Source organism: Athene cunicularia (genome assembly GCF_003259725.1).
Source record: "Athene cunicularia isolate RWA chromosome 26 unlocalized genomic scaffold, athCun1 chr26_part2, whole genome shotgun sequence".
Lineage (NCBI taxonomy): Eukaryota > Metazoa > Chordata > Aves > Strigiformes > Strigidae > Athene > Athene cunicularia.
Genome location: NW_020799137.1, coordinates 656998 through 682460, shown reverse-complemented (window position 1 = coordinate 682460; position 25463 = coordinate 656998). Strand labels below are relative to the sequence as shown.

Below are 25463 nucleotides of genomic sequence, written 5' to 3'. Positions count from 1 at the left end.
CGCTGTGTCGTCCCTGGGTGCGACGAGTGTCCCTGGGGAAGGGGAGAGGGCGCTTAGGCGGGGCCGTCCTCACAGGGCGCTCTCAGGGCTGGCGGTGGCGGGAGGTATAAGGGCAGACCCCGACGCTGAAAAAAAAAAAACCCAATATCAGTGTTAGGGCCGGGCCCAGGGCACTCTGACAAAGGCCTGAAACACACGGCAGCTTTTGTTTAATCCTCCGACAAACGGTGCCCGCAGTAACAGCGTGAGCAAATCTGAGGGGCCGTGGATCGGCTCTGCGGATCCTTGAAGCTTCAGGGATCCAACCGCTCTGGTTGGTTTGACGGTTGGACTGGGAGATCTTCAAGGTCTTTTCCAACCTAGACAATTCCTCTGTGATTCTGTGGTCTGGAAATGCATCCGACAGAAAATGCTGCCGACGTCCTGGAAGTGGGAGCCGAGAAGCCTGGCGGTGCCTGTCTGAACTGGAGGAGGATGCCTGCCCGGTGACGGAGGGCTTGGTGCGGGGTGACATGCCCGTGCTGAGGGCGTCTGTCCCAGCGGAGCTGCTGGGGACCAGCACCCGCCTCGGTCCTGGTGCTGCTGAAGCAGCCGGGCTGACTTTGAGGTGTCCCTGGGGTGCTCCTGTGAGCCGGGCAGCGTGGGCCGGAGCTGGGCTTTGGGGTCCCCTCCAAGAGACGGTGCCTGCCAGAGGGCAGCTCTCTGGGGAGGCAGAGCTGAAAACCAGAGAATTTGTCTCTGTGCTGGCAGCAAATGTCAGGGCAGGCTGCAAAGTTCCCGAAGCCTTTTCACGCTCCTAATTCAGCTTTACCTCCTGTAAGGACGGTAAATCATTCGGTTGCAACAGGAGATGCAGTTTGTGTGCCAAGGCACTGAATTGCTCTAATAAATCATGGGCTGAAGCAATGGAAAGGAGCTGAAATGCCGCTCAATTGGCTGTTTCCGAAGGGTTTCAAAGACTCCTTGTAAACATAAGCCTTCATGGTCGGAGTGCGGTGGTGCCGTTTGTCCTTATTTAAGGCAGGATGGGCGCAGGGGGTGATGCAGTAATGGAGATTACCAGAAGGTGGTATTGCGGCTTCTGCTTTGGCCAAGGAGTGGAGATGGGAAAAGTGGAAAATCTCAGCCACCTCCCAGCTGGTGAAGCCTGGGAGCGGACCTCTCCCTCCCCTGTCCTGCTGTGACTCGTCCCACACTGGTCCCAGCCTTCTTAGGGTGGCAATTTCTTGCAGTAGCCCTTGTCCTTCCCCCTAATGAGTGGCAGGTTAATTATATCAGGCTGAACAATCATTCTGGTCATTCCTTTCACAAGCTGTGGGAGAGCCTGTGAAAACCCCTGCTGAGCCTGAGCTGCAGTGACCAGAGTCACCAAAGGGACCTCCAGTAGATCAGCTGGGGGCACCCCCGGGCAGGTTGCTGGAAGGTGCTCAAGGCCTTTCTGGGGTTTTCTGAATTTCTCTGCGGCCAGGGGTTGGTTTCTTTTCCACTATATAATGTCTTCTCCACACTTCCTTTGCTCTCACATGAGGAGGTGTTTTGCAGAGGGAGGTTGGGGGTGAAGTTGCAGTTGGGTTTGGGAGAGAAGCGGTTTCTGTCACTGGCCACAGGACCAACGTGTTCCAGAGCAGCCGCCTGTCACAGCCGGGTGGGGAGATGTAACTTGCTTTCCCCAGGAACATTTTACAGAATGAAAAAAAATCAATGCATTCAACCTTTCTTCTTGCAGGCTCTGAAGGAAAGGGAAATAAAACAGATTAGAGGAATCCATCCAATTTTCAGTTGTTCTTTATCAGCTCATATGAAACAATAAAGAAAGATGGACAATCCCAGGTAGTGGCACAAGAGGTGGTGGCACAGAAAGCTTCCCCAGCTCTGCCAGAGACCCTGTACTTGTTCCTGGAAAAGCTACTTAATCTGGCTCTCAGTTGCTCATCTCTAAGACGTGGCTAATCATGCTGCTCGCATTGTGCAGAAATATTCATTAGTGCCTCTGAGGTGCTCAGTTGCTATGGAGATGGGAATCCTGATAAATGCAGAGACTGACGGAGCCTCAGCGGAGATTCGGAGCTGCTGGGAGCTCCTCTGCGCCAAACTGTCCCGCACAGCACAGTGCTCTCCTGGCTGGCACAGCTTCAAAGGGCCAGTGACGAGCCCTCTGTGGCCGCAGCCAGCTGCGGAGCGAGGGCAAGGGTCCCCACACATGTCCCCAGTCCCAGCTGCTGGTGACCTGGGAAGGAGCAGCTAGTGCAGACATATCCAGAGTCCCTCTTATTCTGGGGTGAAAACACTAGATTTTCTTTCAGTGTTTTCTTTCTTACAACACTGAGAACTCTGTGGAATATGGTGAAGTCACAGCTATGCTAATATCCCTGTATAAGAAGAGACGTGTGACAGCCAAGATAAATTACATCCACTATAAACCACCACAAATTTAGAGTGACACCTGTTCCTCTCCTGGCTTCTCTGCTAATAAATGAATATTTCTCTGCTAAACTCTGACTTTTTTACCTCTGCATAACCAGCTCTGCAGCTCAGTGGAGGAGAGCCCAGCAGATGTGGATTCCCAAATCAGGGAAAGCTTCAGGAGAGACTCAGAGCCTCCCAGGCCACTTTTCCTGCTTCATTTACACTGAGGGAACTCGGTGTCTGGTGCTTCTCATCACAGGAGTCAGGATTCAGGAACAACAAAACAGAGACCTTATCAAGGGGTTGACCTTTTTTTTTTTTTTTCTGTTGGGAACCAATTTACGAAGGAGGAAAGAGTCATGAAGGCAGACAGACAGATGGACAGTTCTAGGTTTTACTTGCATAGTAGAAAGGTTCTTCCTCTGGTTTAGAATCACAGATTGTCCCTGAGGCTGTCCACGTACCTGGTTAATGGAGCCAGGGGTGGCACACCTGACAAAGCTTGGATTTTTCCTGGAAGAGGGAGACACGTAGCTATGATTCCTCACTACCTTTTTTTTTTGTGTCTTTTCCAGTTGGAAACTGGGCTTCCAGTTTGTTGCTTACCTATTACAAGCACTTGGTGACTGAGCACAGCAACACCGCATAGAAATACGAGACATTTGGCCATTTCTTCTATTCCCAGACTCTGTTAACTCAAATTTCCCTTCCAGAAGACACAGTGTTAAAACATTTTGAACTGTATATCCTGAAAAACAACCAGACAGCACATTAGAGAGGTCCAGGACTGTAATAAGGTGGGACAAGCAAGACACTCATTTGGCTTCTGTGGGCAAAGAGGGCACCAAATAGATACCAATGTGCTAAATTCACTCTGGTTTCTCTTGCCTTCAGTGCTGTTGCAGCCACAGCAGTTTTGGGATGAGGGAAGGAGAAGAGTCTGACCAGACTGAGCCCAGAAGAAGGTGAAGGGGATGGCCATGTCCCTCCTAGTCCATGGTGTAAGTGAGCACCAAGATGCAGGTCATGGTATTAGGGAGAGAGAAGTGATGGAGTGAAGTGGGATGATATTCAGCATGGCAAGGTTCAAGGTTATGCACTTGGAAGCTAAAACTAGCAGTTTCCTCTACAACCTGGAAAAAATCTCAGTCGTGCTGGTGAATCATAAGAAGGCTATGAGCAGGAGCTGGGCGCTGTGATGCTGGAGATAATTGAAATCCTGGAATGCAACAAGAATGTGCATTTCCCGTCAAGAAGAGGAGTGTCTAGTTTGTAACACAAGGCATTGGGAGACTCACCTGGAGCCCCCTGTGCTTGTGTTCAGCGTGGGATCTGAGCCAGGGAGATGGGCAGAGGAGGTAATCAGGCTGACAAGGAAAATCTTATGAGACCTTATTTTACAGAAGAAGACCAAAGGGCTGCTTGTTTGGACTAGCAAAGAGAGAGGCCTGAGAGTAGGCAGTAAATATTAGAAGGATGATAAAGGATGAAGAAAAAAGGATGAAGTTGGCAGCATAACAAATGGATACAAAATGCTGTGCATGGGGTAAATCTGCCTTGAAACTTGGAGAGAAGAGCCTGTCTGCCTCTGTCCCTCTGGGAGAATTTGCAGGTGCCAGTAAGCTTCTCTAAGGATTAGGCTGATGGAAAGTAGGTGCCTCCAACCAAAGCCCAGGCTTAGGGCACTGCCTGAACCAGAAGCCAGAAAGACTCGGGAATTTAGCCTGTGCAGAAGGAGAGATGTCTCTGGGGCTTGGCAAGGGGAGATGGGAGTGTTATGATGAAAAGCAGCTGCAGAGGACAGGGAATCAGCACAAGCTCTGATAAAGTGGCCCAGGGACAGTGCTGGGGTCAGACTTTGCAGAGCTGCCTGCTTCCTCCCTGCTTCAAAGGCACCAGACTTTGCACATCCTTCGTAAAGCAACCAGTCTGCACCAGCGACAAAACCACCCAGCACCACTTTCCCAAAGGGCTGCGCGCTGCGGCCAACTGCAAAGATCCTGGAGAGCAGTGGGATAAAGATGAAAACTTTCTCTGGGCTGGGTGCTTTGTGGCCGATTTCAGCCAAGAGCTGTCGCTGTCACAGCAGAAACTCTCCCCTCTTGTAACGGAGGAGACATCCCGTATCTTCGGAGCCACACTGAGCTCTTTATTAGCCCTCCAGCACCGATGGGCACATGCTGGGGATCGGCCTCCCCCACCCCCCAGATCCCCAGCCTGCCAGCTTGTGCATTTTTGTGTGTTTTCTCACTAGGTTGGCCCATTGCCTTTAAAAGGCTAAATGCTCCGGACTAAATTTGGTCATGCAGCTCTGCATGGTTCCCTGGAATGTCCTCGGGTTTCAGGCTCCTCTGATAGCACCATTCCCCGCCTCCCGCTGGGCTCCATTGGCTTCCCAGCACCCGAATCGCAGCTGGATCCTGTTATTGGCCAACTCTTGGACCGAGGGGTGTCCCCTCTTTACAACTACTATATCCCGGGCTGCAGCGATTGAGAGCTGCTGAGATTTAACACTTCAGCACCTGCTGCCATTGGGGGAAGCAGTGTTGGAGCTTCGGCTTCTTGGTTTTTTTCTCCTTCCTTGGGTACCACACACAACCGCAACCGTGTCTCGCCAGCGAGCAAAGATGTCCAAAGTGGCCAAATATCGGCGACAAGTTAGTGAAGATCCGGATATTGACAGTTTGTTGTCTACTCTGTCTCCAGAGGAGATGGAAGAGCTGGAGAAGGAGCTGGATGTGGTGGATCCAGATGGAAACATCCCTCTGGAGCTCAGTCAGAAAAACCAAACAGAAAATTCCCCACCTGGCCCGCAAAACTGCGACACAATGCTCAATCACTGCGAAAAGGAGACCAGGAAACGTATTCAGAGGGAACACTCGATAGACGTAAGTCACAACTCCCCACGCTTGAGCTGTTTCTGTGAGAAGTGCAGGGGCGATACCTGTGAACTCTGCCAGGCTGCTTTAGGGGATGAGATGGAAAACGCAAACCCCGAGAAAGGTGTGCTGTGCTTGCTGAGGAGGAGTAGCTGTCGTGTAGAGACCAGAGGAGTGAGGCAGGGAGCTGGTCCAGGCACTCTGGGTGGGAACAGGGTATTTCATGAAATCCCGGTGCTACTCGCAAAGCCAAACCCTCTGCTGGTGCCAGGGATTTTGTCTCTGCCTCTGCTCTAACATCCTTTGGCAGGGCTGGGAGCCGCGATGATACTCCCAGAAGGTGGCTGGAGGGGCCAGTGCGGTGACAGCGATCCTGCAGGCTGTGTTTCTTTTTCTTCCCGTTTTTTTCTTTTCCTTTGGAGATCTCTGGACTCTTAGTCCTTTCAGTTCTTCTTGTGCAAAAGTTTAAATAGTCTCTAGTCCTTGTGGAATAAAAAGTTTGCTGCTTGGTGGAAATCACTCTGAGAAGCAGGTTTTGCCCCAGGCCGTTTGCTTCATGTTTATTGTTCAGTTAAAATTAATTCATTTATTTTGATTTGGGTACATTTATTACCTCCTCTGCACCTGGCAAATCCTTTAATAGCTCACTTTGAGCTAGAAAGCTTCATGCCAGTCCCTCTCCTCTTGTGCCTTGCCTTAGTGGGAACCAATCCCACTTCTCTGTAACATTTATTAACCTCTGCACTAAGAATATTTGGTATGTGTTCTGTGCGTGGGAAGCTGGGAAGCGTTTGGTTTCCCTAGTTTTTCACGGCAGGCTGAGCCAGAAAGTGAAGAAGGAGACTCTTCAGCTATTTATCTGTGTAGTCACAGGGAGATTCATATCCCAGGCTGGATTTGCATCTGCTGTGACGGGACAGGGCTGAGGAATATCAGCAGTGTAAGCAGAGCAGAGGCTTATGTGGATACCCCTCAACAGACTGCTCTGGCTCCAATTCCTTATCTATTCCAGGTCACCCAGCAGTAGCCTGGATCTTCCAGCTGAATAATCAAGCTCTAACTAGCCCCTGAGCACTTGGAAATGGTTCTTTATGGATGTGTTTATTATAGGAGGATCCTCTCCTGACCAGGGCCTGGGAGAAGACAGGTAGAAAAAGATGAAAATTGCAGCTGTAGGGGAAATAAATAAAGATTTATTTTGGAGACCTGAACAAGGGGTTAAATAGTTCCCCCCAACCCTCTCTAAGCTCTGGCTTGTGCAGCCTGGGAGCTTTCCTCTGTCTGCGAGGACAAGGAACTCGCAGCCCTCACCTTCTATATGTAGCGTTTGGCGTGGGCTGGGGGACAGAAAGTACCGTGCCCCTTGCCACGAGAGCACTGGGTTTATTTTCCCATCGGTGGGCCGGTGGAAAATTTCCCTGTGTCAGGGAACTGCAGGACAAACCTGCTTGCAAAGGGAAATGCTGTTATGTGGGACCAGTTATCCCAGTGATGCTGCACTGGTCTGCAGGTGATCCCAGCTTGCAGCCAGCCCTGACAGTGAAAAAGTTGCTTTTTCAGGGAGGGGGGAGTCTTGCATTTGAACTCACGATTTTGTTTTTAACCATGGGAAGATGAGGAGTTGACTGGAGATTGGGACAGGGAAGTGTCCATGGTCAGGAGGAAGGGAGGAAATTTGTGGTTTTTGGAAAAACGTTGCTGGGAAATCGTCTGGCTAAACACTTTGTTATTTGGAAGATGCCTGAGAGTGTGTGTCCGTGTGCTGCGGGAGGGCAGTCAGGATGGTGGCAAGGGATGGCACAGGGAGGAGAGGCGCCCCAGGAGAGGGTGTACAGTTCAGGGGCTGGCGGGGAGGGCATCGGTGGAGGTCCTGAGAAAAGCTCTCGTTGTGCTCTCCTTTGAGCTTCGGTAGCTTCGGGCTGTGGAAGACAAAACAAGTTGGCTGCCAGTCAAATTTGTCAGTGAAACTGGCCCAGTTAGATTGCATTGCAGTAACTGGATATGGAAGAACAGACTTTCTTCTTCTATTTCAATCCCTGGAGGCCAAGAAAAAAATATCCTCCATCCCTTCCTCCTTGGCATTGTTAGGACCTGGGATTAGCACCTAGAAAATGCCAGCTCACAGCGCAGGCAGGTCAGCCCATGCCAGTGGTGGAGCTGGGCCTTTGCTCCACCTTGGGGAAGAGGATGAGATGAAGGGGATGGGATGAGATTTAGTCTGGAGAAGAGGAGGCTGAGGGAAGACCATATGGCCCTCTGCAACTCCCTGCCAGGAGGGGGCAGAGAGGGGGGATGAGTCTCTGGAGCCAAGGCCCCAGCGCCAGGCCCCGAGGGAATGGCCTCAAGCTGCCCAGGGCAGGGTCAGGCTGGCTCTGAGGAAGGATTTCTGTGCAGAAGGGGCTGTTGGGCGTTGGAATGGGCTGCCCAGGGCAGGGGGGAGTCCCCGGGATCCCTGGAGGGGTTGAAGAGTCGGGCTGAGCCAGCGCTGAGGGATCTGGGGGAGTTGGGAAGGGTCAGGGGGAAGGTCATGGTTGGGCTGGAGGAGCTGCAAGGGCTTTTCCAACCGTGATGATTCTGGAATTCTGTGGGATGGGATGGGATGGGATGGGATGGGATGGGATGGGATACGATGAAACAGGACCAGATGGCATCATCAGACCACAGAAGCAATCACAGAAACCAGCCCACGAAGCCGATGGTTCCCTCATTCATCCGAGGAAGCCGCAGGGTTGTGTTTTGCTGCAGGATGGAGTGAGAACAGGGAGCCATCCGGAGCATCCCAGGCGGCTCCTGAGCTCTCACCCAGCTGCTCCGAGCACTGAGGACTCTGATGACAAATCCCTCTCTCGTATCAGTGGATTTCACGTTGTAGCAGGCAGCGAAGCACTTGTGCCTGCCAACACAGGCATCGTGGCTGCACACCCACGGGGAACAGCATTCCCACAGCCCAGTGCAGGCAGCACCTTGTCGGTCCCTGCCCCTCTCCCGTGACAGCTCCCAGCATTGTGCATCACAAACCCACACACAGTGCCTGATTAAATGTGTCGAGGAAAACCTCTGCGAGCAAGAAGCAGACGTGAGCACAGGAGGGAAGCGTGGGCACAAGGGCAGGGAAGGAATAGGAGGTCCTTCCAGTGGGACTGGCCCTCTGAACATCTGGAAGATGTTGTCCCGTGTCTGTGATGTCTCTTCAGCAGGGAGGGGCAGAAGGTGAGATTCTTGACCTTGAACTACAGAGAGTTTATAGGCCCATAGCTGCCTTGCACAAGGCACTGAAGATAGAAAATATTAGATAGTTCCTAACCCAGCTGCGCAGTGGCACCTTGGGCTGTATCGTTATTGCTAAAACTCATTTTGCAAAGCTGGGAGGTGGCTGGGTCGCAGCCCCCCGTGGTACAACGGCCGCTCCAGCCCCCCGCAGCCTGCCCGGGTTGCTGCGCTCCTGTCTCCCCATTATTTTTCCTCCTCCCTCCTGTTCTTTGCTCCCTCCTTTGCCCCCACTTTGTGCAGTGTCTGGTGGGATGTTGCCTGTTAGCTGGGATGTGCGGGAGTTGCTCCAAAGTGCAAAATAAGGTATTTTAAAGTGAAAGATTCAGTTTCTGCCCATCTGACAGTTCTTTCAGTCATTGCTTTGGTCTTGGACTGGCTCCAGGCACCCCCATCCCTTTCTAAATATTGGAAGGAGTGGGTATATTTAGAAATATTGTAACTACATAATAACACATCTTCTTAGTGATGAAAAGGGCAAACTTGGGTAGCTAGGAAGCAGTTTATAAACAGCCCAAAATAGATGTGAGCTTTGCCCTAATTTCTCCGCACTGGGGAGCCAAATTCACATCTTGGTGATGCATTAATTAATTAATCTTCATTTTTATATTGCTAGCAAGTACCCCAAGTTCAACAGTGGGGCTTGGGACAGTGCCTCTCCCCGGATGCACTCAACAGACTTTCTTGAAGGTCCACGTGCCACAGGAGCCAAAGTTAAGCTAATACTCACAAGTAGGTAAATGAAGAGGATTTCTAGAGCTCCTGACTCTTTACTGTAGCAAAGACATAATGAGAGAGAAATTCAGGTTAGAAACGCGCTGTAAATTTGAAGCAGTGGCATTAATTGAAGGATTAACCTGGGGGCACAGCTGACTTGCTGTCACTTGTAATTTTTCTATCATGCCTGGGATTTCTCTTCAAAAGAGGAAAAGCTGTCTGTGCCAGGAGATGGGGGCTCAGAGCTGGTGTCTCTGCGGGATGGGTTGTTCTGAGCTGTATGAGGAGATGGGGTTTGTGAGAGCGACTCTGGTTTTGTCCAGTTCTCCCTCTGCTGTTGGTGACATTGTTAAAAAGCATGTATCCATACATATAGCACTATCATATACACCCTGGAGATCTCCCCATCTTTCACACTGGCAGTCGGTCACTCCTAAACCCCCTTGGGGGTACCTTTGCTGGGATGGACCTGGCTGAGAAGAGCTACCCCGTGGGAAGGGCCACCACTCCTTATGAACCATGCGGGCCCTGGGACCAGGTGGGTTGCTGGCCGAGTGCTCCTTAGAGGCTGCCGTACCCGTAGCAGGTGGTTTTACTTTTCAAAGCATGCCACAAAATCCACCTGCTGTTGGGTTTTGGCTCTTCTTGGATTCCCACACGGCCTCACCACAGGGCCCAGGTGGCACCCAAAACACTGAGTGCCTGGTGGCAGAGCCTCCTTCCCTCAACTTCACCTGCAAGGACAGGACGCCTGCATGTCCCAGTGCCGTCAGAGTCCCCAGTCCTGCTTCCCATCCGGGCTGCACTGCCGCTTCAAGCTGGGAAAATGTGGGGAAATTGCATGTGGGGACATCATCCTACTGATGGAGGGGATTCATTCCAGGGCCACAAACCCACTTCTTTTGTCAAGATGCTTGAACACATGGTGGATTTCTCTTTCCGTGTAAGCCTAGGGACCAGCTTCTTGGAGGAGAAGGCTCTGAATAGGGGACTTTGGATGCCAGGGCAGATGTGCACGGACGAGACCAGCTGTGCACGGTGCAGATGGTCCCTGTATTTTTGTTTCCTGATGGTTGACCACCCTTCCCACAGGAGAAGTTGAGGTGTCTCAGGCAAGTTTCTTCCAACACCTTTCCCCTTTCTCTCATATGTCCCACTCCCCACATGTGCTCCTGCACAGGCAAGACATCCTCCTGTCCCAGCTCCATGCATCTTTATCCCTGTTTTGCCTGGTCCAGAGCTCCTGGGGTCATTCCTGTGTCCCCGAGCACTCTTGGCTGTAGGCTGGATGCAGCTGACAGTGAACAGTGGGACACCATTCCTCATGGAAAAAACAATGACCTTGGAAGGAGTTTACTTCATCCAAATCAGCATATCTGAAGGATGCTGGTGCCAGAGGGTAGCAGGTCCTATTGCCATGGGTAAGGATTACAAAACTCCCTGGGAAGGTCTTGTAAAAAGTCCTGCCTTCCTTTCTAACTTACTGGGGTGCATGAGTGTAGGCTTGGCACTCGCTGCTGGGTGGTATTTAATCCAGTTACTGGTGGCTGTATGTGGAGGAAGATACCATGAAAAGTGAAGATTCCTACCAATGACCCCTTCTTCACACCATGGAAAAACAAGTTAGTATTTAGATTTGTTATTAATGCTCAAAGCTTGTCATCTTTTCATGAAAATATCTGGGGGAAAAACAAGCTCCACATTTAAATAGCTGGGACAGACTCAAGGGAAACTGCAAACAAGGGAAAAGAACTGGTTATATCATTCTTTAAGCATCTTACCAGTCTGTGACTAACACATATGTATTTAAACTCTGCCGTCCTGTTTATCAGTCAGTTCTGTTGATATGCCAAGACTGTTCCTTCTTTTTCCAAGAGCCTTCACCAATTCCCAGCTCTTGCCTTTCTTATAACCATACCCTGGGCAGGTCTCTAGCAGTCTGGGTGCCTGCTTTTCCTTTATCAGAACAAGCTGTTGTTCTGCCCAGCTCGTCCTGGCCTCTAAGAGAGGTGTAGGGGATGGGTGACGCTGGTGCATCCTTTCTCCTGGTGCTTCTCCATCAGCACCCACCTCACTCTGGGGTGGGCAGGGGATGAAGCTGTGAGTCCTTCCACCAGCACATGGAGTGGGAAGGGAGCTGGTGGCTCCCTTGTCTTTGCATTACTCCTGTGGGCGATAGCCAGGGATATCCAAAATAGTCACACATTTTGAAAGAAACTAAAGGTATTGACTCGTTCCTATTTGGTCCTTAAAGGAGGCCACAGATGGTCTCTGTTTTGTGGCCTCTCCAGCCTGCTGCAGACCAGCCCATCCAGGAGAGACCTTTTATTTGTCATCTTTCGTTGTTCAGAAATGAAAACGGATGTTGTCTGCGCTTGGATGTTTTGCTCTTCATTTCTGAAAATGTACCAACCCTGTAACAAGAAGGACAAGCACCCGAAGCGAGAGCTGTCAGCTAGCAACAGACGATAAAACAGACCTCCAAGGTGAAAAGAGAAGCAGGAATGATCCCATGACAGATAGCTGAAGGATCTGCAGTTGAGAGAACAGCTGAAGGAAGTGAGGCGGCAGCACACCCGGGTTTGAACTGCACTTCTGAACAAACGGTGTGAGAAGGAACCTCACAGCCAGATCGGTGTTTTTGTAGTGCTGTTGGGAAATTGTGGCAGAAACCTTGTTTTGCTGTGACTGGAGTGAGTGGCAGCACAAAACGTTCCCAGCGACTCGTAGGTCACGCCGCAGGCACACTGTCTGTCTGGGAGATATGTAGTCCATCTAAGGGCACAAGCAGGAAAAAAAAAAGCTGAATTTCTAGTCAGTCTGGAAAAAAACGAGGAAAAAGCTGAGTTCTATATTTACATAAACCACAAGTGGGATGCAGATAAATCCATGGAAATCTTTGGAGTGTTTAGCTTATATGGGCCGAGCTGCCCAGAAGGTTTATTATCTGTTTATGTTGAGCTGATAAATAGACATACAGAGGAGAAAAGGAGCTGGGATCCTTTACGTATCGCTTTCTTTTGCAGCGTTATGACATCATTTGCGTGCTAAAAAGGTCTCGGTGACTCAGCTCCCAGCAGGACGCTGGGATTAACTGGTCGTGTCACTCAAGCCCACCCTTTGCCGTGGTGGGAATCGCAGCAGGATGGAGCGAGAGGATCTCACTCCGCAGGGGAGGAGGTATCAGGGCGCTCATTTTGAAGTCACGGTGCGGACAGCAGCAACAGCGGTGCACCAGCCACACCGTGAGGTGAAATGAGTCCTGCTCAGCCCTTTCCTCTGCCCAGAGCATGGTGCAAACAAGGTTGAAAATAGACGGGAACAAGAGCGGCAGAATGCAACAGGAGAGGTGACAGCCTGGGGTCACAGAGCTGTTCTGGAGCGTGCAGCCCGTGCTGCCGAGGGCTCCGAGCCGTCCTGCCTCCTGGCAGGGGGACGATGGCAGAAGGCAGACATGCCTGGCACGGGAACCAGCACCCACACAGCCATGAGAGCTGCCCACAGCAGAAAGGGAGCTGCAGTTTGCTTCCTTTCAGGTCAGATCTTCAGTGTCTAAGAGTAGATATCGTGACTCCTGGCATGCCCTGCTTTGTCTCATTAAGTGCTGTGTTCTAGGCTGCAGCCCCCACACGGTGTAGGAGCCCAAGGAGGCAGTGCTCCTGTTTCTCATAAGCTATTTAAGGGTTTTGACCAGCAAACCAGCTCCCTGATTTTGGCAGGTAGGCACCGGGGGCTGGGACTCATCTCATCTGCTTCAGAGACCTGATTCTTCCTCCCACACTGAGTGCCCGCAGCTACCAGTGATGTCATGGGGTGTCTGTGATGGTCCCATGGGCTGGCCCCTCGCACCACCAGGGGACCCGGAGGTGCTTTCCGTGTAGTCCCAGGAGGCTGGGAGCCAGAGCCCTGCTTCTTGAGCATCCAGCCCCCGTGACGCAGAGGACAGGAGATAGAATTTAAGACTTGTGAGGGCTGAACTACAGTTCTTCTGTTCCTAAAAATCTGAGGAACGCTCTTCATGGGCTGCCCACAGAAAATGCACTGGGCAGAAATCTGGGCTTGAGGTGGCCATGGGGTGAATCGCTGATGTTCGCTGCAACCTCTGCCAGAGAGGAGGTGATCAGAGGAAAGGTCTCATCTTGGGAACATCCAGTTGAGCCAAGGCAGTGCCAGGAGAAGGGGTTGGGAGTGCAACGGATAGACGAGAAGAACCATAACTTCTAAAATCAGGTTTTATTAGAGGAGCAAAAGTTTCCAGCTGCAGGGTATCCAGCAGCTTTAAGGGCTTTCTGGAAAACGGCTGCATGTCACTGTGGAAGGGCTGGAGCTATTCTATTAAAGGAAACCCAGTTGAAATGTTTGTTATTGGCCATAATTCAGCAATGAAGGCAAAGCAAGACAAAAGTCAGGGCCAGAAGTTGTCCAGTCTCTGGAGAACAGCACTGCATCTCAGAAGGAAGATGTTTTTAAAAACATTGGCCTGGGAAGTGCAAAGAGACAGTGATATTTGGGGTCAGAAAGGTCTGTGCAGAAGGGAAGGGGAATAACTGAGTTCCTCATTAAAATAACAGAGTAATAGCTGAGGCGGGACAGGGCAAGAAGTTGTTTACATCGCTCTGGGCTTTAGCACATAGAGCATGGCCAAGGGGGTCGTGCTAGATCTGCGTGTGTCCCAGAGCTGGAAGCCAAGGTCCTTTGACCCTTGCTTCATGCCAGAAGAATCTAAATGTGCCAAGAGAAAAACTCTTTACTGCCTGGGAATGGTCTTACCAGGGAGCTCACTGGGGCCAGAGCTCTGCGGGGCATATGGCGGGTGCGAACATGGTATCTCGCAGCACTGGCCCATGGATTTTGCTCTTAGCCAAGGACCAGGAGGGTTGCCCTGGCGCTGCTGCAGGTAGAGCAATGCCAGATCCCTTTGTGAGTGGGTGTGTGTCACGCAGACACGCACTTGGCTGTTCTTGTCAAGCAGGGTCAGCAGAAACCTCGTAGTCCCACTTCCTCCCGCAGTCTCTGGCAACCAGGTTTAGTAGCTCTCAGGACTCGGCCAAGGACACAGCATTTTTTCCAGGAATGTTCTTGGCTCCTGAGTTGTCCCTGAGTTACTCAAAAGTGACTGAGGAACGGAGGAAAGGAACAGCTTGGCCAGCTTGTTGTGGCTTAGCTTGGCTCCAGCAACCCTCTCGCATGCCTGGAGCATAGTGGCAAGGGGTACCCAAATACCCGGGAACGACCTGCCTTTGCCCACGGGCCCCCTCAACAGACTGCTCCGTGCAGTGGGACAGCCCTGTCCCCTGGGAGCACTCACGTGTCTTGTGCCCAGCCGTCTCAGCCCCCTTCACGTGTGGTCGCGCTGAGAGGTGGTGGGGTGCTGGTGCCTCACTCCAGCTCTGGCTGGGAATTGGGATAGCTGGGCAGGACAGAGGGGACACTGAGGCTCCTTTAGACCCCACGTGACTAGGAAGGCGTCTCCAAAGGATGATGCAGATGCCCAAGGTTGGAGCTGTGGGTTTGATCTCAGAGTCTCGTAGTGGCTCTGGACACCTTTGTAGGACTCGGCAGCATGTGTAGGACAGACTGAAACCCCTCAGGTTAGCTCATTAGTTATGGATCCATAATTATGCCTAAACCCCCTATGACAAATAACCAAGCTCAGCTTCCTTCCCTTGCCAGTCTGGTCTGGGACTCCCCAGCTGACCAACAGGTTTTGGTGAGCTGTCTCTGTCTCCCAGATCTCCCCTTACCCCAGAGGCTTCCCCACTTCCCTGCTCTCCCACCTCCAAAAGCTCCTCCATCACTCAGGATTTGTGCAGGACAGATGGAGCTTTGCTGGTGGGTACCCATGTCCTAAGCCAAATGCCAAGAGATGATCTGGAAAATGTCCTGTTGGCTGCAAGAAGACTTTATTATCCCAGCAGAGGCTGGGAGAAAGGGACAGTCTCTTGGCCTGGACGTCATCCCCCAGACCTACAACTCTGGAGGGATTCTGGTTGCTTTGCAAGGAGCACAGCTCTGGATGGAGAATCTCTGTTGGGGACAAAGCCATGTGCCAGGCAGCCAGCACGCCAAACTGGCTCTGCCAGGGGAGTTGCTCCAGTGGGCTTCAGAGCACATGCAGAAATTACCCATGTGGCTGAAACCATTCCTGGATTAATTAAATTCAGCTGGTCCGGCTGTCCTTCTGCAGCCATCTGCACCTTGTTTTAGGAGGGCACTGGTGTAGGGCAGTTTGGTTACAAGCGGTGGTAACTCCTTGGTGCTTGCAAGAGTGTAGGTGCAAGACCTGTGCCTACAAGTGGACATGCAGCTCAACTGACTTTGCTAAACAGTTCCACATGCAGGCAGTTGCCTCTTGCTTTGCTCCATGTTTTCCCCTTACATTGCCCAAGAACAGATGTCCCCACAGGGGCAGGCGAGGATGTGCCCCGCTGCTCGGGGGTGTGTGAAGCCAGTGTAGCACCCATCAGCCGCGTTGGAGATAACCCCACATTTTCCAGGGGTGCTGATGGTTGGGGTGGGTCAGGCTTCCCCTCTCATGCTCTTTATGTTCTGATAGCAGCTGGGGGGTGATATCTCACAGCTGGCTTCCAGAGGCCACCAGAGCTGCAGGTGACCTTAGAGACTGAGTCAGTGTCAAGCCTGCAGGCTGAGTTCACTATTTCTGGAGCCATTTTAACGTGAACTGCAGGTGCAGGTTTGGCTCTGAGATCTTTTTCTGAGGGTCCCATTTCCTTCTGGGGTGCAGCGTGCCATGTGCCACCAGCAGTGACCCTCATGGAAGAGCCATCCTGGACTCTTCAGGCTTCTCCCTTTCAGCCAAGCCCTCCTTGAACCCAGATGGGGCACAGCTCCCCGGCGCCAACGTGGAGCTGCTCGGCAGCACGTGCCCCCCAAGTCTCCCATCCTTACATCTTGTTCTCTAGCTGACCCGAGCACATGGCCAGCGTGCTGGGGCAGTATGTTCAGCCTGGTAATCTGGGCCATGAGGGACTCTTCCCAGGACATACCTCTGAAAATAACTGCAGGCTGGTGAGAGCTGGCCCCTTCCAAAGACAAAACATTTCTTCTACAAATCCATTTCCATGTCCCCTCTGCCAGGGACTGACGTAAGAGCAGCAGCCAGGCCACAAAGTGCCCCTTCCCTCCAGCTCGGGTGCAAGTCCCTGGGTAACCCATCCTTCCCACTCCTCTCCAGCGTGTTCCCCTTTCACTTAGAAATCTGCTTGTGGGTACAGCGGGGTGACCAGATCAATACTTACCACCCAAGCAGTGATTTTCTAGCCCAAAATGAGCTGTGGGGCTTTCAGGGCAGGAGGCGAGAACCTCGCTCCACCATCACATCCCCACCACCCACAGCAGATGTCGGCAGCCCCTCTGCTCCGCTCCCGGCCATCCCCGGCTCAGCCAGCCGCTCCATCCCCAGCCCCATCCTTGCTCAGCGTCGGGAGCGGGGCTGCAAACACTCAGATTCCAGGCAAGAAGTTCCCCGTCTCCTTTGCCTTTTAAGGAAACATCTGAGTGGGTTTGAGGGTTACAAATGCTAACAAGCGATGGCAATGCTCATTTCAGTCTATTTAGAGGAATCGGGAAGGCATTTCAGTTCATCAAAACACTGGTGATTAATCAGCCAAGTACCAGGCTGTTTTCATTAGTCTTATTTTTAAAGGTCTGACACGCTGTGTAAAAATATTCCCCTAATAATCGTGCTCGCAGCAAAGGGAATGGCACGGGAGGGGGTGCAGCGGCACTGGTTTCTAGGTATCCAAGGTAAATATGTCAGCGCGGCGGAGAGGAGCGAGCAGGCAGGACTCAAGATGGCCATGGAGAGGGTACAGGGCTGGCACTGGCCGCTGCAGATGGAGACAACCTGGCTGGTGGCCTGGGCTGCAGGAGAAGGAGCGCCGGTTGCTGCAGGGACAGCCAGGGTTTCAAGCTCGGGGGGAAGGATGCATTTCTCTCTCTTCTTCCGCATTATCCTGCCACGCAGCACCTCTGCTGACCTCCAAGAGCTGGAGCAACGTGATTCACTTCCAGCACCATAATCAGTGAGCAGAGAGTGGGCCGGTGTCACCACCTGGAGCAGAGCCGGGGTGGCAGGGCAGACTGAGAGCCCGGGGATGGGTGCAGGGGCAGGCAGGGACACAGGCGCCTTCCCGGGCACACACATGGCCTAGAGCAGCTTCTGGGCTGGCTTTAGAGATGTCACCAGTCTCCACCGAGGGACAGAGAGAGCCTCGTGCGGGCAGTGGCGGGTAGGTAAGAGTGACCCTTGGGTTTAGAAACACAGATCTGATCTCTGGCCTGCAAGTTTTTGCTCCTGCCTCCTCCCTTTCTGCTGCTCCTGGTGGAGGTGGGGGCTTGCAGAGGGCCTCCTGTAGAGTGCCATGACCACAGCAGCTCTGCTTTAAACACCTCTTACCCCTTGCTGCCAGCCAGCACTTTCTGCAATAACTTGCAGCTCTTTGATAAGACCCTACCAGTGCATCCCAAATTTGCTGGACACACGTGATCTCGCAACCGCTGCCCGCAGTGGCAGTGACACCCGTGGCCGGTCACTGCACATCTGTTGCCTTCCCATTTTCCCCTGCCTGAGGGCACAGCTGGCTCCTGTTCTACATCTTGCTGTCTGGCTCCAGTGCCCTCCTTCCACAGACTTGCTCCATGCCACAGCACCTGGACACGTGGCAACACACCGGTGGATGGAAGCTTTAATGAGAACAGCACTAACAATGTAATAATGAGACATTCCCAGCACTTGCCACAGGAGCTTTGCTAAGCAGGGATTTGCTGTGCATCTTATTTTGCTCTAGTTTCATCTTGTCTGGAGAAATCTTTTGCCTTCTCTGAGCATGGGAGATGTTGCAGGTTCTTCTCTCCAGGGTTTTCCTCCCTTTCTCCAAGATCTGCTCATTCCTGGTCAAAGTTTTTGCTCTGCTTAGTCTGGGACAGAGCTTAGGGGAGACTCAGGGCTCCCCACGGTCAAGTTGTGTGAGCTCGGGCTGGGAAGGAGAAGGCTTTTTGGAGCAGTTGGTGTGGAAATGAGGCTGATGGCTCTGAGTCAACAAGTGCCCAGCCTCTGGACACGAGAGGGCTGCAGAGCCCTGGAGGGGGCCACTGTCTCTTCTCGCAGAAACATGCAAGAAACCTCCAACCCAGGACATCCCCAAGCTCCTTTGAGAGGCACCTTTGGGCATGGGTGTGGGGAGAGAGTGAGGCAGCAGAGTCCCCATCCCACACACCTCCTGCCCAGTCTCCTGCCAGGACAGACGTGGCTCTTCCTTCACCGAGGTGCTTCAGGATGTCACTGAGCATCCTCGCACCAGCCCTGGGGACAGGGCATGTCTTGGTGAGACGGGCCACTGGCTCAGTGCCAGAGGAGGTGGCATCACCTGCTCTCTGCATCCCCCAGGACAAAGGGGTTCTGGCATTGGGGCACCTCTGGGAGCCCCATCCCTCGTCCTTGGGGTTTGCAGCAGCAAGGGGCTGTGTGGTCGCACGGATGGGCTCTGTAGGGGCCTGGCATATGCCCTTCTGTCTCCTGTTTGGGTCTGCACAGGGGAGCCAAGAAATCTCTTAACTAAATAAACAGCTCTCTCCTCCCAGATGGCATCTGTTTATACGCCAGGTACAAACAGTCCTGACAGCTGGCCTGCTCACAGCCAGGCCAGCTCTTTCCACAAAAAAGCAGTCCCTGAGGGCCAGCAGTGCTGCGCGCTGGGAAGGCAGAGCCACACTCTGCCCCAGCACGGACACCACGGGGACCTGGGCTGGGGAAGACACTGCGGCCAGAGCATTGTCCAGAGGAGGAGGCCAGCCCTGACTGCAGACCAGGGTGTCTGGACTCCGATTTGGGGATTCAAGGCACTGGGTGACACCACAGTGCTGGCCCAGACCTGAGAAGGTCCAGGGAGCTCCTAGAGGCATCACAGCTGCATCTCCCAGAGGCATCTTTCTTCCTCCTTTCCCTGAAGTCCTAAAGTCCCCCCGGCAAAGACAACATTCACTCTGCCACCCCTCAACTTGGTGCCTCCTCCTCCTCCTGCAATCAGCATCGCTGTGGTCAAGCTGAGAATGCCCAGATTAATCCTGTAGCTGTAGATCTGAGCCTGATCTAACCACGGCTCTGTGGCTGGGCTGCCAGCTAGCGGTGTCTCAGCATGTCACCCTCTGCTCATCTCTGGACAGAAGCCCCACGGCACTGGCTGGAACACAGAGCTGAGTCATGCTGCCAAAACCAGGCACCCAGGAAAAGCCAGGCCAGCCATGAGGTTGTGGAACAAGGAGAAGGAGATTTAAATTACCAAACCCTGATGCAGACTTCATGGTAGGATCCTCCTCTGTGCAACAAACTCTGTTACAATGTCAGGGCTCCATCTGTCTTCAGTTATCTGCTCATAGCCCTGGCTCCTCTGTTGGGAGTGGAGGTGCCTCATATCTGATGTTGGGTGAGATGAATCCTGCCCTGGTGCCCTGCTCTTACTGCATTGCTGTGACAAAGTCTTGGTCACAGAATCACAGAGTCACAGAATCATTCAGCTTGGAAAAGCCCCTCGGGATCATCGAGTCCAACCCTCAGCCCGACTCCACAAAGTTCTCCCCTACCCCACATCCCCCCACAGCTCATCCAAACGGCCCTTAAACCCCCCCAGGGATGGGGACTGCCCCCTCCCTCGGCAGCCTGTTCCACTCTCTGACCACTCTTGCTGGGAAACATTTTTTTCCTCATGTCCAGCCTAAACCTCCCCTGTTGCAGTTTCCAGCCGTTCCCTCTTGTCCTGTCCCTGATCCCCTGGGAGCAGAGCCCAGCCCCGGCCTCTCTGCAATGTCCTGTCAGGAGCTGCAGAGAGGGATGAGGGCTCCCCTCAGCCTCCTCCTCCTCACACTGAACACTCCCAGCTCCTTCCCTGGCTCCTCACAGGATTTATTCTCCAGCCCTTCCCCAGCCTCGTTGCCCTCCTCTGCCCTCGCTCCAGCCCCTCCAGATCTCTCTCATATTGAGGTGCCCAAACCTGGACACAACGCTCCAGGTGTGGCCTCACCAGTGCAGAGCACAGGGGGACTGTCACCTCCCTGCTCCTGCTGGCCACACTATTTCTAATCCAAGCCAGGATGCCGTTGGCTTTCTTGGCCACCCGGGCACACTGCCGGCTCATGTTCAGCTGCTTGTCAATGAGAACCCCCAGATCCTTTTCTTCCAGACAGCTCCAGCCACACCTCCCCGGGCCTGTAGCCATGCAGGGGGTTGTTGTGGCCCAAGTGCAGGACCTGGCACTCGGCCTTGCTGAAGCTCATCCCATTAATGTTGGCCCACTGATCCAATCTATCCAAGTCTCTCTGTATGCAGGTTCTGTGCCTGCATCTCTCCAAACACACGAGGAAGCAAATATGGTGCCATAAGGAAACCAACAGGCTGGAAGGCTGCGTGCACTGAGCTGGGATCAAAGGCTTTGGTTGCAGAAGCAGAACATGTCATAACAATGCTGGTGGAAGACTCTTCCCAGCCCCATCGCCCGTGGGTGAAGTGCAACGAGGCATTTGTTGTGTCCGGCAGCTGCCGGCGCTGGCTGTGGTCCGCAGCAACGCACAGCACAGGCTGTGCCGAGGGTGAGGGTCAGGTGCTTGACAAAAGTACCAAAAGTCACATGAAAAGGGGGTTTGACTGGCAAGAGGCAGATGATCAAATGGCCCTAAAGCATGAAGGGAAAGAGGAAAATCCTTTGCTGCCAGAGGTAGTTTGTACAGAAGTAGCCGTCAAGCCTTGGGGTTGCATCCCTCTGCGTGCAGGGAGGGTGCTGTCACTGCCTGGAGGTCAGACAAAAACTGGTCTAAGCCTCCGGTACATCGACGTCCCGCGAACACAACAAGGGCATCGTGATGAACATAAAAACAAAGGTGAAAACTGCTTTTGAAGAGTGAATATACAGGGGGGCAGACAAACTGAAAGCACTGGTGCTTGCCAGCCCACTGAGGGATGAGCGGGCGTCCTGGCTGGATCGGAGATAAAAGAAGCAACTCGGGAGGCCCAGGGCACTGCTGCGTGGCTTCTTGTCACAGAGACACGGGGAGATCCACAGGGAAGAGGGTGCCTGCTGCAGTGACACTGCTTTGCCCAGGGCACGCAGCAAAATCTACCTCCTTCGCCAAGACCTCCCCTTTTAAGCTCTTCCCTCCTGTGATGCCTTTGGACACTGGGAGAAGGTGTGCTGGGCAAACATCACACACTGCAATGCAATAAACGCCGTGTCCCCATTTCCTTGGTTTTCTGCAGGGAGCTCAAAAATGCAAACTCATGTTAGAAGGAGGCTCGTTTCAGAGAGCCCCGAGTCGGGTGTGACTGCTGGATCAGCAGTGTCACCCCTGTCACCGGCTGCGCACGCTCCCCTGCTTGCACACGCGTCCCGGCCAGCATGGAAAGTGTTTGGTGACTGGGAAAAACTGCAGAGCATCCAGCTAGAAACCATTTAGCAAAGCCAAGAAAGCACCTGGGGTTCACAGAGGTACAGGAGGTACAGGCACTAGATCCATCCCTGGTTAAAAAGGTGTTTAAAAGGAGGATAAAAAAAAGGTGGTTGAAAAGAGGATAAAAAAAGGTGATTGAAAAGAGGATAAAATAATGATTAAAAAGAGGATAATTTGTAGGAAGTATGGTAGGAAGGGGTCAAACAGTGCAGCCTGCTGAGGGACGTGCATCCTGCAGCTTATTAGGTTATAGTCTGTTCACTGGGGATGAGGTAGGGCATCCGCCAGACCTCTGGAGCCCGCTGGGAAGGGACTGGAGGCAGGAGGGGAGCAGAGATGCCTTGGGGAGCTGCAGCGGGACCTCGTCTGGTCCTGCAGGGTCTGTCTACACTCGGGGCGCTCGGATGCTGAACCCTTCCCTGGACCCGGCACCTCGGCTGGGATAAACTTGCCTCTTCCAAAGCCCCAGGCTGCAGCGTGTGAACACATGGTGGTAAATCACTCAAGTGAGATGGAAGATACGCTGCCCATATTCAGGGCTAAACCATCACGATTCGGAGCAGGTCGCTTACCTCCCTAGAGTCCTGGCCACGAGATTGTCCCCCGCCACAGCGCAGACCCGGCACCAGCTGTCCTCGGGCTCCCCCACGGCATCTCCCCGTTGCTTCCCGGGGACCCTGTGTGATGCTCTCGCCAGATTTCTACCGTAAGTGCCTGGTTTAGGGCAGCTCATCCCTCACAGGTGTAGTCTAAGAACTTCCTGAGACCAGACTGTCCTGCATCCCCCTGTGCATCTTCCCCAGCAGAGGTGCTGCCCCGACGGGCCCTGTGGTTGCTCCTGTGTGACAGAGGTGCAGAGCTGGTGACAGTGAGACTGGGGTGGCGAGTCTGGAGGTCAGAGGCATCTGTCTCTGTAACACCACCATGTTTTTCTCTTGTTAGGAAAGCAGATTGGGTGAGAAGAATAAGGGAGCCAAGAATGAAGAAGAAAAGGGAAAGGAAGCTCCTTCCAAAGACCTGGCCCGGAAACGAGATACAAAAGTGGGGAAAGACTCTAAAAAGGAAGACAGTGTTCAGAAAACAGACCCAAAAGTTAAAGCAGAGGCTGAAACCAAGACCAAAGAGGAGAAGGCTATCAACGATAAAGTCAAGGCCATGGAGAAAAAGCTGATGGGAAAGGACAAAAAGGAGGAAGATAAAGGTTCAGTGTTGAAGAAGGACACAGGGAAGGACAAAAAGGAGGAAGACAAGGGATCAGCATTCAAGAAGGACACAGGGAAGGATAAAAAGGAGGAAGAAAAGGGCTCAGCTTTAAAGAAGGATACAGGGAATGATAAAAAAGAAGAAAAGGGCTCAGCTTTAAAGAAGGATACAGAGAATGATAAAAAAGAAGAAAAGGGCTCAGCTTTAAAGAACGATGAAGGGAAGGATAAAAAGGAAGAAGAAAAGGGTTCAGCAGCAAAGAAGGATTCAGGGAAGGACAAAAAGGAAGAAGAAAAGGGTTCAGCATTGAAGAAGGGCCCAGGGAAGGAGAAAAAGGAGGAAGAGAAGAGTTTGGGATCACAGAAACAGGCAGAAAAAGACACAAAATGTGAAGATAAGAGAGAAAAAGACAAAAAGGAAGAGGAAAAGGGTTCAGCTTTGAAAAAATCAAAGGCAGACGAGAAGGAGAAATCCCAGCCAGAGGCAGAAAAGGCACCGGAGGAGAAACAGGAGGCCAAGGTGGCAGCTGAGAGCAGCCCCTCCAAGCCCACCACATCCTCGGATCAGGCCAAGGATGACGAAGCCTCCAGCATTTTCGATGAGCTCATCGAGAAGGTGAAGAACAATGACGCCGAGGTCACCGAAGTGAACGTGAACAACTCGGACTGCATCAACAACGAGACCCTGGTGCGCTTCACCGAGGCCCTGGAGTTCAACACCGTGGTCAAGCTGTTCGCCTTGGCCAACACCCGTGCCGACGACCACGTGGCCTTCGCCATCGCCATCATGCTGAAGTCCAACAAGGTGCTGACGAGCATCAACCTGGACTCCAACCACATCACGGGCAAGGGCATCCTGGCCATTTTCCGGGCGCTGCTGCAGAACAACACGCTGACGGAACTGCGTTTCCACAACCAGCGGCACATCTGCGGGGGGAAGACGGAGATGGAGATCGCCAAGCTCCTGAAGGAAAACACCACGCTCCTGAAGCTGGGCTACCACTTCGAGCTGGCCGGACCACGCATGACAGTCACCAACCTGCTGAGCCGAAACATGGACAAACAGAGGCAGAAACGCCTCCAGGAGCAGAAACTGGCACAGGAGCGTGGGGAGAAGAAAGACCTCCTGGAGGTGCCCAAGCCTGGAGCCCTGCCAAAGGGGTCCCCCAAGCCATCCCCACAGCCGTCCCCCAAGGCTTCCCCTAAAAGCTCTAAGAAAGGGGGAGCGCCCGCCGCGCCGCCACCACCTCCTCCTCCACTCGCCCCACCGCTGATCAACGAGAACCTGAGGAACTCGCTCTCGCCGGCCACACAGAGGAAGTTGGGAGACCGGGCGCTGCCAGTCCAGGAGAAGAACTCACGGGACCAGCTCCTGGCAGCCATCCGCTCCAGCAACCTCAAACAGCTCAAGAAGGCAAGTGCAGGGCTGCAGTGGGGGTCACCCCGGGGTTAGTCTGGGGCTGAGATTTGAGGTCATGTCTGTTCTCACTTGGGGAGGGGAGAGGGGAGGGCTGTCCTGCTCTGTTGTGGGGTAGAGCGGGGTGTCTGTGGCGCCAACCCCTGCACAGAGCACGTGGCAGGGGCAGATCCATCCCTTTGCCAAGCGTGTGGGGTGGGCAGATCCATCCTTTTGCACCATCCTTTGCAGAGCAGGTGGGGCCAGCAGATCCCTCCCTTGTCAGAGAGCAGGAAAAGGTCAGGTCCATCCCTTGGCGAGCCCCTGGGGCGGGCACATCCACCTCATCTCAGCAGTTAGGTTTGGCTCCAGGGTTTGGGACACAAGAAACCAGTTCTAACCAATAACCCCAGGAGATGGAAATCCAAGACCTCCCCACGCAGAAAAGGAAGAGTGCTTTGCCACACCAAGGGGGGCTCACATGCACCCCCGTGGACCGGTGTCTCCCTGCAGGGTCCCCAAGGGCAGCAGCTCACCCAGCTCTTGCTGCCGTATCGGCATGGCTGAGCCCACAGGGGTGGGAGGTAGCCCCGGGTGGCCAGAGAAGCTGCATCTCCAACGCCAGTCCCAGCACGATGCCTTGAGACATCTCACTCGCCCCATGTGGTTTGTGTCCCAGGACGGGCTGCCCACGAGCGGGAGCGTGGGGACAACCAGCCTGGCCAAGAGGAAGGGGTGTCCCTGGGGTGCTGAGCATCCCCAGCAGCCACAGGGAGAGGGGCTCAGCTCCACTGCAGCAGGTCCGCATAGGGCCCCCGCATCACAGAATCACAGAATCATCTCGGTTGGAAAGGACCTTGAAGATCATCCAGTCCAACATGACCCTCCCCCTGACCGTTCCCAACTCCCCCAGATCCCTCAGCGCTGGCTCAGCCCGACTCTTCAACCCCCCCAGGGATCCCGGGGACTCCCCCCTGCCCTGGGCAGCCCATTCCAACGCCCAACAGCCCCTTCTGCACAGAAATCCTTCCTCAGAGCCAGCCTGACCCTGCCCTGGGCAGCTTGAGGCCATTCCCTCGGGGCCTGGCGCTGGGGCCTTGGCTCCAGAGACTCATCCCCCCTCTCTGCCCCCTCCTG

At 53.3% G+C, this 25463-nt stretch overlaps 1 protein-coding gene across 1 annotated transcript; it reads left to right on the top strand.

Moving 5' to 3' along the window:
- The first annotated feature begins 4799 nt into the window (after positions 1–4799).
- Positions 4800–24383, top strand: LMOD1 (leiomodin 1). Its single transcript, XM_026864368.1, has 2 exons — positions 4800–5294; positions 22671–24383. The coding sequence occupies exons 1-2, from the start codon at positions 5034–5036 to the stop codon at positions 24381–24383; spliced, it is 1974 nt and encodes a 657-aa protein (XP_026720169.1). The 5' UTR covers positions 4800–5033.
- The last annotated feature ends 1080 nt before the right edge of the window (positions 24384–25463 follow it).

Coding starts and splice junctions, on each gene's coding strand:
- LMOD1 (XM_026864368.1), top strand. CDS start 5,034: ATGTCCAAAGTGGCCAAATATCGGCGACAAGTTAGTGAAGATCCGGAT. Junction 5,295..22,670: donor AGAGGGAACACTCGATAGAC/GTAAGTCACAAC, acceptor TTCTCTTGTTAG/GAAAGCAGATTGGGTGAGAA.